Here is a 17500-nt window from a genome sequence, read left to right as displayed (position 1 = left end):
TGCCATCAAAGTACAGTGTTGGGGTAGACTGAGGTCCAAGGTGTAAGCTATCACGTTGGCGCCAATAGCGCACTACTGCATTCCTCTGTTCGCGTGTGCGTTCTGCCACGGGCACGTTAAAATTTCCTTGTACCAGCAGCAACAGCGTCTCGTAAGCCTCGTCGCTTAATGAATGAAAATATCTCCCTTTCTTTTCTGCTCCGAAACTGCAAAAACACAGCATAAGGCAGCTCATAAAGGCTAAGATCCATTTATATGCCATACCGGCTTTATCGAAGGAAAAAACTATGAAGTTGCACAATAAAAGAATAGTCTTATCATAATAGAAAAGCCGGCTCCTAGGCGTCAAAATTGACACAAAGTTAAATGACGTTTTTCTCCAAGACCGCCCATAAGCGGAAGAGCCTATGGTGGAGTTGTTCATATGTTCACTATCCATGTACTAATTAACTTTATTATAATTTGTTTAGCTTTATTATTATTATTATTATTATTATTATTATTATTATTATTATTATTATTATTGTTCTTATAAATATTAACCCTCCAAGTTACGACCAGTTTAGGCGCCATGGCGACTAAAATTTTGCCTCTGGTGACCAGGCTTGAAAATGAGTCGCCAACGTGGCGATCATGAGATGTCGTGGGATGCCGTTCGAGTAGAACCGAAAACGAATCTGTACATTATTATTTAGGCAAACGGATGAACACACTTTTTAGTACATGCAGTTGTCATTTAAAAAAAGAATAAAGTAACTTCATGAAATCGCGACAAGGTGAAATAAAAAGAACAAAAAGAATTTTGGTATTTGTCTTGTAATGGTGTTCAAGGTATCCCGACTTTTAGCCATGATTGTAGCAACTATTTTAAATCCTGTGACTACTCCCCCAAAAATTACCTCATATAGAACATGTGGCAAGTCACTTGAAGTCTCCATCTCCCTTACTAACCCTTGGACTCAACCCTCTCGCGTATCTTTTTATTTTTACCAGGAGTTATTTGCCCTCTGTTCACTTATTGCATTCCATCGTTGCTAAGCAAGCTGTGTTATCTCCAAAATAACAATTGCGAGAAGCGTGGGGGAGAACGAGTTTCATTTTCGTCCGGTCAGTTTAGTATGCAGAGCAAAATATCAAGGAAGAACGTATTTGTGCCTTGGGGGATTAGTTAAGTCATATAATTTCTACCAAATATCCTATTCAAAGGAAATTTGAAAGTTTATTACAAAGTGTGACAACTTGTTATTACAAAGTGCGACAGCTTAATTTATTAAAAAGTGCGACAACTTGTTATTACAAAGTGTGACAGCTATTTTATTACAAAGTGTGACAAGTGTTATTACAAAGTGCGACAGGTATTACAAAGTGCGACAGTTTTATTACAAAGTGCGACAGGTATTACAAAGTGCGATGATTACTACAAAGTGCGACAGAACACCCTTTTAAGACGAATTCTGAGGGAACCTGTTTTCAGCGGACACCCTTTATTTAAGGGGACACTTGCATGGGTCCCGAGGATGTCCGCCTAATACAGGTTTGACTGTAGTCAGTAGCTATCGTCTTCTGCGGATTTGCAAGTAGCCTTGTCATTTTATTAAACACGGCAATAATTCACACAACTTTTTGATTCCAGAAATGACGTTAGTGTCCGTAGTTTCGATTTGCAAACAGCTACTTGATGCTTGTCAATTTTGGCAAAAAAAACAAACTACGTTCGTTTAATTGTTTAATACTACGTTCTACTTCAAACTACGTTCGTTTAATTGTAAATATGCGAGTCATAATAATAATAAAAGTAGTAGTAGTTGTTGTTGTTGTTGAATAGGAGCCGTAGTTTCTGTATATTAGCATACATCTTCTTGACGTCAATGATCATAAATTGCGATTTTGGTAAACATGGCAAATATTCCATTTTTTTTAACGGCGTTAGTAGTAGGCCTACGTACCACCTTGCAGTGGTTGGTAAAGTGCCATTCAGCATTTAACTCATTGTCGGCTCAAAAAAGAAAACAAAAAAAACGTCTTTGTTTTAATTTATAAACTGTTAACCATACTCAGGCCTAACCATGCTTTAGTAATAACACTATAAGGTCTGATGACAGCCTCAATCAGTTCTCTAACACTGATTGTCATGCATTCTATGCAGGAAACACTGAAATTTCAGATCAAAATGTTTGTTTGGGGGATTTAGAGATAAGCAGCGAACAATGCAGTGCTCGTCAATGAAGTATTTGTCAATGGAAGAAGACTGTTTAGTGTGTTCAGCCACGCGTTGGTGCAAGTGCCTGAGAGTATAGCCTACATAACTTGCGTGCAATGCAAGGAAAACACTTCATTAACGAACACTGTATTGTTCCGAAAGACCTGTACAGACATTTTTCCGTTCTCAGGAAGTGCATGAATAAGTTCGATTGTTTAGTGCATGAAATACTGCTAATTAGAGAATTAACACCATCTCTCAATGTCCAGTCGGACTCAATTCAAGCAAAACTATTTGCGTGACATTGCATATGTAGTTACGAAGTATGTTAATCTTGAGCGAATTTGCTGACAGTTTATCTTTTTGCATTTAAACTTGAAAGTGGTGTCACGATGCCACCGAAACGTTGTTATTTCTTATTGCTAATTTTTACTTGTTTACACTTTACAAAACCTTTGCTTATTAAGTGCTCTGTAAATACGTTATTGCCTGATTAAATAAGGAAAAATAGAGGTATAGAGATTACCACTGGAACAGACCCTATTTAACAGACCGTATCTATAACAGCTAAACACGGGAGACCTAAAAAAGGGCGGTGATTATAAATTTGACTGTCCCCTTCGTGCCACGTGACACATAGGGCCGCGAGGATTTTAAATAGGGGACATTTATAATTATGAGGTGGGTGAGTTACAGACGGAGGGGGCTTATAAACGGGGTTTTTTATGGTATGCAATAAATTAAATGATACGTAGAACGGATAAAGAAGAATCTGAAGAAAATGTTACATGTTACTGCGACTACATCAGTTAATTAGTATTAAAGATATAACTTATCTGTTTAGAGGTAGCTAGAGGTAAAGTTCTATGGAAGCAAATCCAGGATGTTCTCTCCTCTTGTCAATCTCAAGAAGCAGAGTGACACTGCTGATAACTTGCTGAATAATATCAACCTGCGATCGAAGAAGAGAACAATAAAATCAATCGGTTTCTAATATGTTTAAGAAAGATTTTCACTCGAAACGCGAGCTGACGGACTCAATATTAGCAAAGTAAATCTGTTTCGTTCAGAGCCAGAATTTGTTCTCTGTGTCCAATGTTCGTGATATGATGAACATGACTTTTTTCTATCATAAAATTTGTACTGGTACAACTACATATATTATATTTGGTGAAACGAGCAAGCAGAATCCATTCTTAATTAATAGTGTATAAATTTCATTTTGTCACAAGAATACTTTTTTCCTCGCCCATTTTAAAAGGATTAGAAAAACTATTCTAATGTCAGAAGGCAACCAATTCTTTCAATATATAAATGGCTTGGTCATGGAGATGAGAGTGAAATGTTTAAAATAGAAAACCGGAGTTTTGGTTTAAAGGAGCGAGGCACTCATAGACAAGGCCGTTATGCAGACTACGTCTTTGCGGAAAGGTTCCCTATGAATTTCTACACTAAGTCAACCGGGCACAACTTTTGAGCAGAAGAGGACCGACTTTATTTCCAAAGAAACGATTTTGTTTCTTTGGAATTTCGTCTCAATACTTCTGAAATTTTTTATCTTGTCAGTCATCACCTCATACTTACCTCTGTCAGCTGCACTTTGTGTTTGTTACAGATGCACACTACGTCTGTGATTTGTGGATCAACTAAAAATGTAAAGTGAAAGTACAAATGTTTGACAGCTAGTGGAGAAGGTGAATTAAAACACTCAAAGGATGAGCGTCACACTGACTTGTTCAAAAGACCGCTTGCTATTTTTCCCGGGGGTGGGGGTACTCCCAGAAAAGTTAGGTGGGGTTGTGCGGCCCATTTCCAAAACCCTTACCCTGTTTATGACCAAAATCAGCGATTTTTGCTACCCTAGTTATGACCTGGCCAAAAATTCGATACCCTATTTATGACCATTGCGGCAGGCACAGTTACTTTCAACATAAGTTATGAAGGGCTTTTGTTGACGGTCTTATTGATAATGATGAAAAAGTAGCTTCCTCCAAGAAACATACCCAATTCAAGACTAGAGTGCTAAAAACCACACCCTATTTAAGACCAAAATGGCCAAAATCGATGCCCTATTTATGATCAAAGTGGCTGAAAAACCCTACTCTTTGGGGCCGCACATAACTATATAGCACATATAAGGCAGTACCCCACCCCCCGGGCTACTTTTCCACCATGTCAAAAAGGTTGTAAACACGGTTTTTTACACAGAGTATCAGTGAGAACCGACAACGAATAGTAAGTAAGTTTCCCAAAGAATTGTGTAATATTCACGATTTCCGCTTTGCAGGACTGGCGCAAAACGTTTCCTTTCTGATTGGCAAATGTCAGCGGCTTTTCAAGCACAATATTCACACCTTCATTCCTGATTCTTAAACATTAGTGGCGTTTTTGTAAGTATTAGATTGACAAATGAAAATTTCGAAACATCAGTATTAATCCCATCTCATTTGCTTTTCGTATTTTACTTAATCTTCTCACCTGCAAGTTCTATTTTGATTGGCAGCTCGTCTATTATACGTTCAAATCTCGGACCTTGAGAAACAAGGAAAGGTAATTTAAAACTAATGCACCATCATGACACTCTGATTCTGTTAAAAACATAGTCCTGAAGCTGATCGCGCGTTTAGTTAGCTGACATGTTCACGGTAGGTCCTGCTTACTGTACATCACCTTGATCGCCCACAAGATGGTGTTGCGAAAACTGTTTCTACAAACATATAATCTACGAATCAAGAAGACTTATATATAGGCCCGTTTTTTTTGTTAGACGACCCTTAGACCGTTTAGCAAGATGCGCAAGAAAGCGGGAGGGAAAAAATTGAAGCGTGCGCGGAGACAAGAAAACGAGAGAGAAGAGCGACCTCCCTGTTCTCGTCTTCTTGTCCTCGCACACTAGATTTTTTTTCCTCTCGCGCTTTCAGTTTCGCGTCACGCGCAAGTTCGTAGAAAACAATCCGAACTGTTGTAGACTTCTCCTCTACCGTCTAAATTGCAAAGCCGGTTTCGGTCTCTAGTGTAGGTTGAGTCATGTAAACAACTGTCAAAATCCAGGGCTATTTACAACCCCGTTCCTTGGGCGCTTGTCCTCCTTTCGAGGACTGAGTAAAGGATTTTGGGAACGAGGCTGGGTTATGTAGTTCAGTCCATGTTTTGTGTACATAGTTTTCCCCTTGATAAGTTTTGGCAATCGAGCCTTAACTTGAACTTCAAGTCCTGTACCAACATCATGTGGTGAACTCGTCAGAAATCCGTATTTTGAGCTCCACATGAACTTATTTCCTTTTCGTATTAGACATCCTTCTATGAACGACAGAAGCTCTCTGTATTGTCTAAAAACCTTCTGTATATCGCCTCCAGACTGAGTTATGACAAGTTTCATGTGATAAATAAAGTTAACAAATATACGGCATTGTCTGTCTGCGGTAAACCAGATGAACCGACCTTTAGGCCAGTCACGTGACAGCTGTGGCGGGAAGGAGTCCGAATTCAAGCCATAATCAAGTAAAGCAAGTTTCTTGTGTTGTTATGGCAACGATAGATAGGATTCCTCGAAGGAAACTGTTCCATAAAGTGAAAAGATAAAAATCAAAACAATTCTAGCTTAGATGTAAAAAAACATGGATGGTTCCTCAGATTATGCTAGACACGAAATCCTACATACAGTATGATCCTTGCCTAGACTCGACCAATTTGATAAAGCTTCAAGGTGAAAGATGTTAGAGACAAGTACTTCAAAATTTGACTCTCTATGCGTTGCAAGCCTACACCTTAGCAACAGTTTGTGATTTTGAATCTTTTTTTTTTCTTCTGGTACCGATCTACTCAAATAGCTCTTCTGCTGGACATCCGGGAATCAAGCGGTATCCTTGTATATTTCTACTGGTACTCAATCTACAAGACAGCACGTTTGCTCCGTAAAGCTTTCCACCTTTGATCAGCTCCCAGTTCAAGTTCACCTTTGACCGTAAACTCTTCATCTCATCAATTTGATAAACTTCGCCAATAACAGGGTCAATAAACTCACTGAACAGATCGTAACATTCTTCATCGCCCGCCAGTAATCCCGCGGAGTTCGGGATTGAAGTGAAATTTGCCGACAGATTATGTTGGCTAGACTCGATAAGATCATCCATGTCATACTCTTCTGAAGTACACTTGTCTTTCAGTAAGGAGAACATTTTAGGTGTCAGAAGTTTTCCCGTGATGCTTGCGTTGTTCGTGAGATTAGGAAAGCTACTCATGTCGTGTTTCTTCTGGCGGTAACAATAGCCGAGTGCGAGCAATGGACCAGCCCCTAGAGAGGCGCCAACTCCAAGTAAACAGTAATGATTGTCTGCAAAGTCTTTTAAAATTTGAGGTAAAAATACCATTATTCTTTGCAGCTTGGCACAATAGAGCAGTACTTCGAAGCAATGTCACAATCACAACAAGGTAATTTGACATCACTCGTGACGAAATAGAACGGCATGAGAATTGGCAAGGCTACTTGAAGATCGAAGAAGACTCATCATCACGATAACGACCGACAGTAGAAATTATTTGAGAAATTTCTTTCAATGTTAAACGCTGCCATCTTCCCTGATCTGCCCGACTACAAATACGCGGGAAATATTTTTGCGCGCCTTTACTTCTTCAATGCGCGCTTTACTGTAGGTGACCGAGAGAAGTCTGAGATCTAGTTTTTTTAGTAAGCCATGTTTTGAAGCCTGAAATTGTGTTGTGCGCGCTTGGTTTCAGCAATTTATTGGTGTTTTAATTGCATTTTACAAGTTGGGCGGATGTTTTTACATATACCATTCCCAGATTTCTACAGTAAGTGTCTAAATTCTTGTGAACGTGTTTAGAAATACGTAGGCCAATAGGTCAAGTGACCCTGGATCTTGTACGCTGAAGCCTGCCTAAAATCATAGTCATTGGCATTTTAGCTTACCAGTTTATGATCAAGGCAATGCTGATCAGGGCCCCGTTTATCGAAGGTCCCGAAAAGCCGTAGCAAAATCTCAGACCTTATGACTTCAGAGATGTTTTATGCACATATTCTCAGAAGGAAAAGAAGTTCCTTTCATACAAGAAGTTTCAGACGTATACACTTCTTTATCTTTAAATACCGATTAACTAGAAATGGCTTTGCAGGCTCGAAAACTATCCGGAGCTTTCAAGAAACGGGCCCCAGGGCTTCTTGTAACGCACACATCAACACCCCCTCTACCCCCCAGCACCAGCGAGGACAGGGATTTGCATTGATACAGTTTGATGTGCCGATCAATTTGAAGCTTCAACACCCACCACCCCAGGCAATCCCCTGGGTATTTAAACTTTTGAGGAATGGCACATTCAAATTTTAAACTTCCGGTTCAAATTCCCCACCCCAACCAGGCAAGGTTCAAATTACCCACACCAGGGAAGGCCTTTTGTGTCAAACTCCCTACTCCCTGGGTATGGATGACAGTCAAATGCCCGTGTGTTGCCTGAGGTGGGGAGAGGGATGCTGAAGCTTCGAAGTGATTGGTGCATAAAGTTGTCAAACATCCCTGAACCTGGGGGATCTTTCCAGATCAAAAATTTCCATTACTTGCTGGTGGGTCTCGACAATCTTTGAACAAGTCCTTATAACTCATGCGAGCTTTGGGCCATTCATGTTGTAATGCTACTTCATTCTTACTGTCCAGGTAGCCAGAGCACATGTATGCAGCGCTTAGTTATAGTACCAATCAAAAGAAGGTTACCACCACTTGTCTTGCTTCTCTTGAGATCCTTCTCTTTCTCCCTAGGAGCATCTGGTTTCTCTTGAGAATCACAGAACCGTTAAAGTGCCTCTATGATCAAATTCTCGATACCTATTTTTTACATTTTCATGCACAATAGGTGTCTCCTAGATATCTTGCCAAATTTCAACCTATTACAAACATTAGAACTCATGTTTTTTGGACCTTTATTTCTGAGAATTTAGGTGGCCACCATTAATGTTCCTTGTTCCAAAGCTTGGTTAAGAATTTGATAAAGTGATGTCACTTTAATTTAGATTCTCAAAACTACCTCACGGGTTGAAATTATAATAACAATTAGTACAGCAATTCTCGTGAAGAGTAGCAAAAGCGTTGGCCCTTATATATATTCGTGCAATTTTTCTTCCGAAAACATGCATTCTAATGTTGTGTGTTTTGTTTTCTTGAAAAATTACAGCCAATTATAAGTGTTCTTTAAGAATGGAAGGTAATTACTCAATATACATAACTTGTACCCTTAAGGTTCTATTTCAAGATATTGTTTATTGTGGCTGATTTTGGCAAATCTCCACGTACATGTAGGCCAAGTATTCTTGACCTCTTCAAAACATCGCAAGAGCTCACTCTATATAATGGACATGTGATGACTTCACAATGTCAGGGTCAGCACTATTCTTCACTAACTTTCCTTAACCAGCCCGAGACTGAAAAATTCTAAACACTTCCTCCTTACCCTTTTTGCCTCAAATTCCCTAGGGTTTTCCTACTAATCCCCGCCTTGTCCCATGATTGGATTATGGTAGGGGATATATGCACTAGACATTTTGATCAATTAATTAAGTTTTATTTAAATGCACATGCTTATTTTATTACATAAAGTACTAATTCTACTGCACACTAGTCTGTACTTTGAAGTCTCAGCACCCCAATCTTTGTGAGTCTCATTCGATGAAATGCAAATTGATGTCATTTGTTATGAACCACATACATGTACCTTATCTTTGAGACATTTTCTTTGATTTTTACAGCTATGAAGTTGTTTCATCAAGTGATATCAGAAAGAACGAACCATGAAGCTTAGAATCCATAATGGCGGTTGAAATGAAACCTTGAAATTACTTCATGTAAGTAGTTTTGAAATTTACATTTTGTGATGTCTTACATGAATCAAAACAAAACAATGTAAACAAACTCCCGAAAATGCGAAGACTAGAAATACAGACTAAAAATCATCTTTCAGCCTTAAGAGTGACCGGCATCAAATTTCTCCTGACAGTATCAATACATAAATCAAGAGAGAAGGTAGTGAGAATCAAAGACATCATCATGAAATAGAAATTTCTATGATCTTTAACAAATTCTTGTAGTTATTACCATAAGGAAATGTATGGATACCAGTGAGGAGAATTTGTATTTTGACACTAGGGCTTAAAGGCTTAAGAAATGTTTAGAGCACTTAGCTGTAGCAGCACATCTGTAAGCTACCTCTAAGCTAAGAATGCAAACCTAGTATACCCCACTGTGGTACAAGTGAGGTAGATCTAATTATATCAGTAACCTCTCTAGGTTTTCATTGTAGTCAGACATATCAAAATTGTTTTACCTTAAAAAGAAAGCTCTCAGCTTTTACTACAAGGTGAGATTTTTTAGTCCTTCATTAACCGTCATTTGACCTCACATTAAGTTGTAAGCAAGGATTGACTCTGCTATTAAATCCCCGAATCATGGTTGGGAATGTAGAACAGCAACATAGAAACTTTTTTACCAAAAAAGCTTGTTCAAAAATCGAATTTAGTTTCATAGGACTAGATTTTAACGGAGTCCTAGTTTACACCGTTTGCATCCTATGGCACAATGAGGACAGAGTAAAGGATGAATCTTGTTTTTATCTAGCTGCTTCATTAATGTTAAATACTACAACAGACGTTATCTGAGTCACTTGCTGAAAGTAAACCATTAATACAACTGTGACAATTAAAATTTTGCTTTCAGTGGTAATTTAATTGTTTTGAAAGCTAAATAATAATTATATTACAGCTTTCCTACTGAAACAGTTACTATAATACTTATAATTGATTTCTATAATATTATTTTAACACTAAATCTTGTACATGTATATACTCTGTACAGTTAACAGTATATACACTGTAACAACATAAGCCTCTCAGGTGTCACGAGATACTGCGTGAATGTCATCATTCAGTGAGATGTTTAGAAGTGGGAATGTAATTTACAGTGCACCAAAACAAACAGCAATGTTAAATGACTCTTAATGAATGTAAAATTCTTAACAAAAATTAAAATTCTCAAAAGAGCAGTTATCAAAAAAGGAAATCCTAATTCTGGTTAAAAGAAAGGTTTACACCTGGGGCTCTTGCTTTTTCCTTCCAAATCAAATCTACATGCAGTGCTAATTTTTTAAATGATAAACTTTGACATGTACGGTAACTTGTGTTACTTTAGGATGGTCAATGTTGCCCTGATTTAAAAGACTTAAAACTGAACCTTTTAACCGACCAGGGGTTTCATTAAGGGCCAGGCACCGGGAAAATTGACCAGCTGTGAGGATGATTTTGCCTGGCGTGCCTGGTTTGACCATCTAATGGAAAGTTTTTCTAGTTATTCTAAAAACTAGAATTTTTAGAATGTCTGATTTAAAGTTGAAGTACATTTAACCTGGAATGCCAAGTTAAATCTACATGGAGTTTCAAGGGACCTCCTACAAAGAGTAACTTTTACTATACTAAGGTCACCATTATTTAGGTACATGTATTTATGTCATTTAGCAAATTATGTTTAAAATAGAGATTAAATAAATCTGAATTTCTAAATACGTGACTGCAAATAAGTACATGTAAATCCTAGTTTGGCATTTTGCGTTATTTTCTTCACTGAGACCATTCTTTGGTGAGGGAACAGCTGACATATTGACGTATTAGTCTGAGTAAGTCTGATAATCAGGCAACTGATGTACATCACTTGGTCTACCTTCCTGTTTATGCGACTCTAAATCTTGTCTTCCCAAATTGGTTCCTTTTCTCAAGTACATGCTGATGCATATGTATCCAGAAATGCACTGTATACACCTGTAGACACAAATTCATTTGCCTTGTTAATCAGCAGAAATATAAAGTGTAAATTACTCACTAAATGTCTCACTAAGAAAAAGTGCCCTGAGTCAAGCGTTTTTGCTTAGATGCCATGCATGGGCCTAACGTAAAACTTTTCAACTGCCAATTAAATTTATGTTATTTATAGGTTTTTTTCATTTAGTATTTAAGAAACCTTTGCTACCTATTTTAGCCAGATTCCTTCCTCAAGTCAGTTTTTAAACATTCAGTGGTGATTTATACGTGAGCTAACGAGTGACACGAGTGATTATGTTTACACAACAGTGGTAGGATTGGTTTTGTCTGAAATCAAGCAATGTTAATCCTTCACCTGTGCAACTAATCTATGGTATCCATTCTTCCATCTCCTCTTCAAAACTGTTGTTCACACAGTACAGGGAGGCAATGTTATCTCCCTGACGTCCAGGCATGACATTATACACATGACGTCTGGTGTGTTGATGTGGTGTGTACATGTAGTTGTCTTGGTAACCAGGACACTCTTGTGAAGGGCAGGCTGGTCCACAGTAGAACTTAACAAAGGGGAAATTCCGTTTACAAATTCCATCAACCATGGAAAACACTTGACACAATACATCTGCTGGCTTCATGCGTTGCATGTTGCTGTTAAAATTAATTACAAAAGCATTGGCTTTGTTTAGGAAAATGCAATTTCATAGTTGAACTAATTACATGTACTTCTGCACAGTGGGTATAGACTTATAGTGAAGACCAAATTGTTTTAGGCCACCCTAATATAAACCTAATCAACACTTGAACTTCCAAAAAAAATGTTGAATATACATGTGTTTTCACGCTGGGAATTAATGAAAATCGACTTTGAGATACATGTAACCAGTAAGTGTATGGTTTTAAATTTAAATAACTCACAACTAACATTAAAAGGTATGCACAGCAGTAATAGAAAATTAATATTGGAATTTAATGGAGTAGCTAGGCTAGAAGGGCTGGGAAAGTATCCTTTGAATATCACATGACCAGATTCTGCAAAAGTTCAAAAGAAAAGATCAGTTTTTTTCTAAAATTACCTGGAGCTGAATGTCACTTCAATGATTGCCTCTTCTTTCATCAGTTTTAGTCTGTAGGGCTGCCTAGGACTCATCCAGAATTTGCCAACATCTTTGAACACAACTGCTGGACCATTTGGAAACTCCAACTTGCTGTTCTTGTGGGCACGAGATAGCAAGCGATGAAACAGGGGCTCTGGAAGGAACCTCTTGAAGAACACATAGAACTTCTTGTCTGTGGTGTTGTCATGCCATACCGGAGTGCATCTATCTGCGTACTTTGGCAGCAAGGATGGAACAAAGTGAGTTGGGTTGTGTTCTTCATCATCACTTAAGCTACAAATGTTTACCTTCTTGTTTGACAAGGGGCAGATCAAATCGTATTCCTCAAGGAATGCAGTTATGGCTTCTTTGTTTCCTTGTACTGTTGAGATTACTCTTGTCAGCAGTGATTTAGTCAGCATTCCTTTGTCGTGCAGAAATTTCCAGTCACGTCTGAAGCCTCTTTCCTGGATCATTTGTGATGGTGGTGTGACAAGCTGGATGATAATATCAACCAGTATTTCAGGCTTGAGAAGAACCCATTTGGAAATCTCTGGATCTTTGCTGTCAAGGTATATTATCAGCCCTTTTTAGTGCAGAGTGCACTATTGGGATGGTTATGGGGGTTGCCTACCGCTAAGGAACTAAGTCGCTATGGCGCTATGGCGCTATGGCCCTATGGCGCTAAGGTGTAAACTTTAATGTTTGTTTAATTAATTAATTTCAATTAATTAATTAGTCTAGAGGCAAGGAAGTAATGGGAGTAGGGTGGGAAAGGTACATGTGTACTCTACGTAAAACACATTCCATCGCCGTCGCTTAACTTTGAACATCGAAAAGCTATATATTTGTTTCAGGTAACCCCTTGCTCTCCTTGTGGTACCATTCTCCTTAGAACAAAACTAATTTGCCCTAAACGCATGCGTAGATTAGTTAGGGTTCGTGGCTTCTATATTAGGTGAAGGATACATTGCATACGGAATCACGCACAAATGTTGAGTGGTTTTCCTTATGGTAGAGCTCAACATGTAAGACGCATGCGTTCTAGCATTGTTAGTGTTATACACTATCTTTACACGCAGTATTTTATATATCGTGTCATGTGACCAAGGACGGCAGTTATTTTTCAGGTAGCGCCAATTGTCCCTTTTTATTGCAAAAGTGAAACGTTACTGTGGCTGCGTAGCTTTTAGAATTACAAACAGGTCGGTTCAACAAATATCATCTGCTGTTTTCAATCTACAATAGTGTGCTTGTCAGGGTTCAAATATATTGCTTCTCCTTAGCGACTTGTTTATTTCTTGCCTTAATTGTGTCTGTAAGAGAGATCAAAAAGTTCTCGAGTTAAAGGCTTTAATACTCCGCAAATTGTAAATTTGTAACAAAAGAAACCAGGAAAATGCTCAAATATTGCTGCGGACGCCGTGGCACCTAATGAAAGTTCAAATTAATTTAATCAGTCTTTGAGGAGACTCATTCATATCGGCCAAGTAGCGCTGTTTATCTTCAATACTTTTCGTTGAAAAGCTTCTCAGCCATCAATATCGTTGTGTGTTAATTTTGAATTATTTTATTGTTAACAACAAAGGTGGCAACAGAAAAAGAAAGTGGTATTTCGTGACTATCTGATAATTAAATTAGTTCTTGTTCATCGGTAAAAATTTGCATTTTTAGTAAAACATCGTCTCTGTTCCGTTTCTTCATCACTACATCAGATATTTAACTTTCTTTCATTTATCTCCAAAAAACAAGGACATCTTCCGTATGTTTTGGAGAAAACAGGGGTTTCATATTACATGGCTTTGCGAGGAAAACAAAAGTATCAAGTTACAAAGTTGGCGTGAAGAGCTAAATTGTCACGTTTGCTGCTTCAGCGTATTGTTGAATTTAAAATGAACGAAAATCAACTTAAAGCACCAGTAGTAATTAATTTGTGCGTAATGTTTGGACCTTGAATGAAAATACAACCTTGAAACATACACACTGCAAAGGGGAAAAGCCGTAGCAGACTACCAAGGTAGACACAAACCGGAAGTGAACCGAGCAGGGGTGAGTACTTATGGGACTACTGTATCAGAGCTATCAATTGCGCTCTGCACTATCTGAGATTGTCTCACTAGTTAGTGCAGAGTGCACTATTGGGATGGTTATGGGGGTTGCCTGCCGCTAAGGAACTAAGGCGCTATGGCGCTATGGCGCTATGGCCCTAAGGCGCTAAGGTGTAAACTTTAATGTTTGTTTAATTAATTAATTTCAATTAATTAATTAGTCTAGAGGCAAGGAAGTAATGGGAGTAGGGTGGGAAAGGTACATGTGTACTCTACGTAAAACACATTCCATCGCCGTCGCTTAACTTTGAACATCGAAAAGCAATATATTTGTTTCAGGTAACCCCTTGCTCTCCTTGTGGTACCATTCTCCTTAGAACAAAACTAATTTGCCCTAAATGCATGCGTAGATTAGTTAGGGTTCGTGGCTTCTATATTAGGTGAAGGATACATTGCATACGGAATCACGCACAAATGTTGAGTGGTTTTCCTTATGGTAGAGCTCAACATGTAAGACGCATGCGTTCTAGCATTGTTAGTGTTATACACTATCTTTACACGCAGTATTTTATATATCATGTCATGTGACCAAGGACGGCAGTTATTTTTCAGGTAGCGCCAGTTGTCCCTTTTTATTGCAAAAGTGAAACGTTACTGTGGCTGCGTAGCTTTTAGAGTTACAAACAGGTCGGTTCAACAAATATCATCTGCTGTTTTCAATCTACAATAGTGTGCTTGTCAGAGTTCAAATATATTGCTTCTCCTTAGCGACTTGTTTATTTCTTGCCTTAATTGTGTCTGTAAGAGAGACCAAAAAGTTCTCAAGTTAGTGGCGTTAATACTCCGCAAATTGTGAATTTGTAACAAAAGAGACCAGGAAAATGCTCAAATATTGCTGCAGATGCCGTGGCACCTAATGAAAGCGCAAATTAATTTAATCAGTCTTTGAGGAGACTCATTCATATCGGCCAAGTAGCGCTGTTTATCTTCAATACTTTTCGTTGAAAAGCTTCTCAGCCATCAATATCGTTGTGTGTTAATTTTGAATTGTTTTATTGTTAACAACAAAGGTGGCAACAGAAAAAGAAAGTGGTATTTCGTGACTATCTGATAATTAAATTAGTTCTTGTTCATCGGTAAAAATTTGCATTTTAAGTAAAACATCGTCTCTGTTCCGTTTCTTCATCACTACATTAGATATTTAACTTTCTTTCATTTATCTCCAAAAAACAAGGACATCTTCCGTGTGTTTTGGAGAAAACAGGGGTTTCATATTACATGGCTTTGCGAGGAAAACAAAAGTATCAAGTTACAAAGTTGGCGTGAAGAGCTAAATTGTCACGTTTGCTGCTTCAGCGTATTGTTGAATTTAAAATGAACGAAAATCAACTTAAAGCACCAGTAGTAATTAATTTGTGCGTAATGTTTGGACCTTGAATGAAAATACAACCTTGAAACATACACACTGCAAAGGGGAAAAGCCGTAGCAGACTACCAAGGTAGACACAAACCGGAAGTAAACCGAGTAGGGGTGAGTACTTATGGGACTACTGTACCAGAGCTATCAATTGCGCTCTGCACTATCTGAGATTGTCTCACTAGTTCGTGGAAGTACTTCAAGGTTTTTTCATACAAGTTGGTGCAAAGGATGCTGTCAAATACAAAAGGAAAGTCTTCAAGTGTCACCCAGAGCAGGGCTTTCTCCTTTTCCCTTTGATTGGTAATTGCATCTTGGCTTGTAATCCATGACAAAGTTATGTCACAATCTCTAGCTGTCTCTCTTTCTTCAGCAACAGACATGACTTTTATTCGAAGGCTTTGGACTCCAACATCATTTTCTCCTTTGGAGTTCTCAATAGGAAAAAAGATCAACTCATCAACATCATTTACAACCAACTCATCGCAGTAGGGGTTCCAAAGTTTTTTCTTTAAATGATCATTTAAGATTTCCGTGCAGATTTTGTCCAAGTCTCCTCTGTGTGTCCCAACAAGGAAGATTGGTGTTTTCGGTGGTACATGGCTACAAACAGATTCCAACCAGAACTGAAGCCTTTGGATGGCTGCATTTATATTCCGAAAGTTATTTTCTACATACTTAGCTATGTTGAATACAATGATATAAATAGCCTGGCTCTTGAGAAACATATGATGATAGGCATAGTATTCTTTATCTCCAGCAAAATCAAGGATCTGCAGTTTGAGTGAGGGAAACTTTTCGTTCAGGGCACCTTTTAACTTGGCCGTGTCAATTTTTCTAGTGGCCATTAGTACTAGTATCATTAAGTTGTTAGTTAGATGTCCCGTTAGATTAGGCATTGAACGAGCGCGAAACCATACTTGACAGAAACTAAAACAAATAAATAAAGGGTATGTTATTACAAAATAGAATATTGGCGTAGTAATTGCCAGTTTACAATGATAAAAGGCCGCTAAAATGAGTAGTATATTGAAAGGCCCACATAATCCACGTCTTAACATAACGCTTACAAATTTTCGTATTCGCAGATTAACTCTATTGGAGAAAGGAACAGAAAAGAAGTAATCGAAGTCTGCACAGTATGCCAGTTTAATGGGATCGAAGTATTGAGTGTTTCAGCAATTGTACGTGACTCGTCGTCTAAACCTATCGGTACTGCTGCAACAAAACCAATGATTAACCCAGTAAAGATTGAGAATAACAACCGGCAAAAGGGGAAAATTGCAATAAAGTTTTGATTCTTTACTAGCTGGCCTGTACCAAGAGGCATTTGAATTCGTCTTATTAGGAGAAAAAAAGTGACAAAAGCAATGCCAGCGCCTGTGCCCAGCGTAAGAAATGTACGAGTACTGGCAAATTCAATATAACTTACATCGAAATAACATATGACTACAGGTAGACATGAACCAATCAAATAGCCACGAAGGCTCAGAATGAAATACAAGGTAGCTAATATAAACCTTAAATTGCCGGTACTTTTGTAGTGTGTCAGAACACTAGTTTGAAGAATCTTGAGACCAAAGTGAAGAAGGGAAATTAAACAACTCAGCAGTACTTCCACGGCAAAATGAGATCTTATTCCTTGGACTCCTCTGACAACGAACAATAATATCGCGTTACAAATCCATACAACGAAAAAGAAACGCCAGGGAACAGTTGCTGTGTCACTTGTGCTCAAAAACAATGCTTCTTGGCCGCTTTTAAGGAACCTCCAAAGATTTCCGAAAGCAAGATCCTTTAATTTACAATTTTTGCACTCGTTATCCACAAAACATTGATCAATTCCTTGGGTTTTTTGCTACGTGGGATCAAATGGTTTTCCAGTGAGCGACTTTACTAGACTGGTTTTACCAACTTCAGAGTCGCCTA

At 38.3% G+C, this 17500-nt stretch overlaps 1 protein-coding gene, 1 long non-coding RNA gene and 2 pseudogenes across 2 annotated transcripts in view; all 4 read right to left on the bottom strand.

Moving 5' to 3' along the window:
- LOC149106126 (uncharacterized) overlaps positions 1-623 on the bottom strand; it is a 2905-nt gene extending 2282 nt beyond the window's left edge. Inside the window, exon 1 of the mRNA XM_089298289.1 lies at positions 1-623. This exon is cut by the window's left edge and continues 2282 nt beyond it. Within this exon, the coding sequence (XP_089154415.1) occupies positions 1-439 (439 nt within the window). The 5' untranslated portion in view covers positions 440-623.
- LOC149106125 (uncharacterized) overlaps positions 1-8693 on the bottom strand; it is a 25519-nt gene extending 16826 nt beyond the window's left edge. The window contains exon 1 of the long non-coding RNA XR_016209728.1: positions 8525-8693. This is a non-coding gene — a long non-coding RNA (uncharacterized LOC149106125). The remainder of the gene's footprint in view (positions 1-8524) is intronic.
- On the bottom strand, positions 3065-6570 carry LOC110050646 (creatine kinase M-type-like; annotated as a pseudogene).
- A 2464-nt stretch (positions 8694-11157) lies between the features above and the next one.
- Positions 11158-17500, bottom strand: part of LOC149106124 (uncharacterized) — a 6562-nt pseudogene continuing 219 nt past the window's right edge.

The sequence above is a fragment of the Orbicella faveolata genome, unplaced genomic scaffold, assembly GCF_042242905.1.
Source record: "Orbicella faveolata isolate gen_17 unplaced genomic scaffold, um_ofav_v1 contig_3, whole genome shotgun sequence".
Classification (NCBI taxonomy): domain Eukaryota; kingdom Metazoa; phylum Cnidaria; class Anthozoa; order Scleractinia; family Merulinidae; genus Orbicella; species Orbicella faveolata.
The sequence above is the reverse complement of the archived record's forward strand: the minus strand, read 5'-3'. Positions and strand labels throughout refer to the sequence as shown.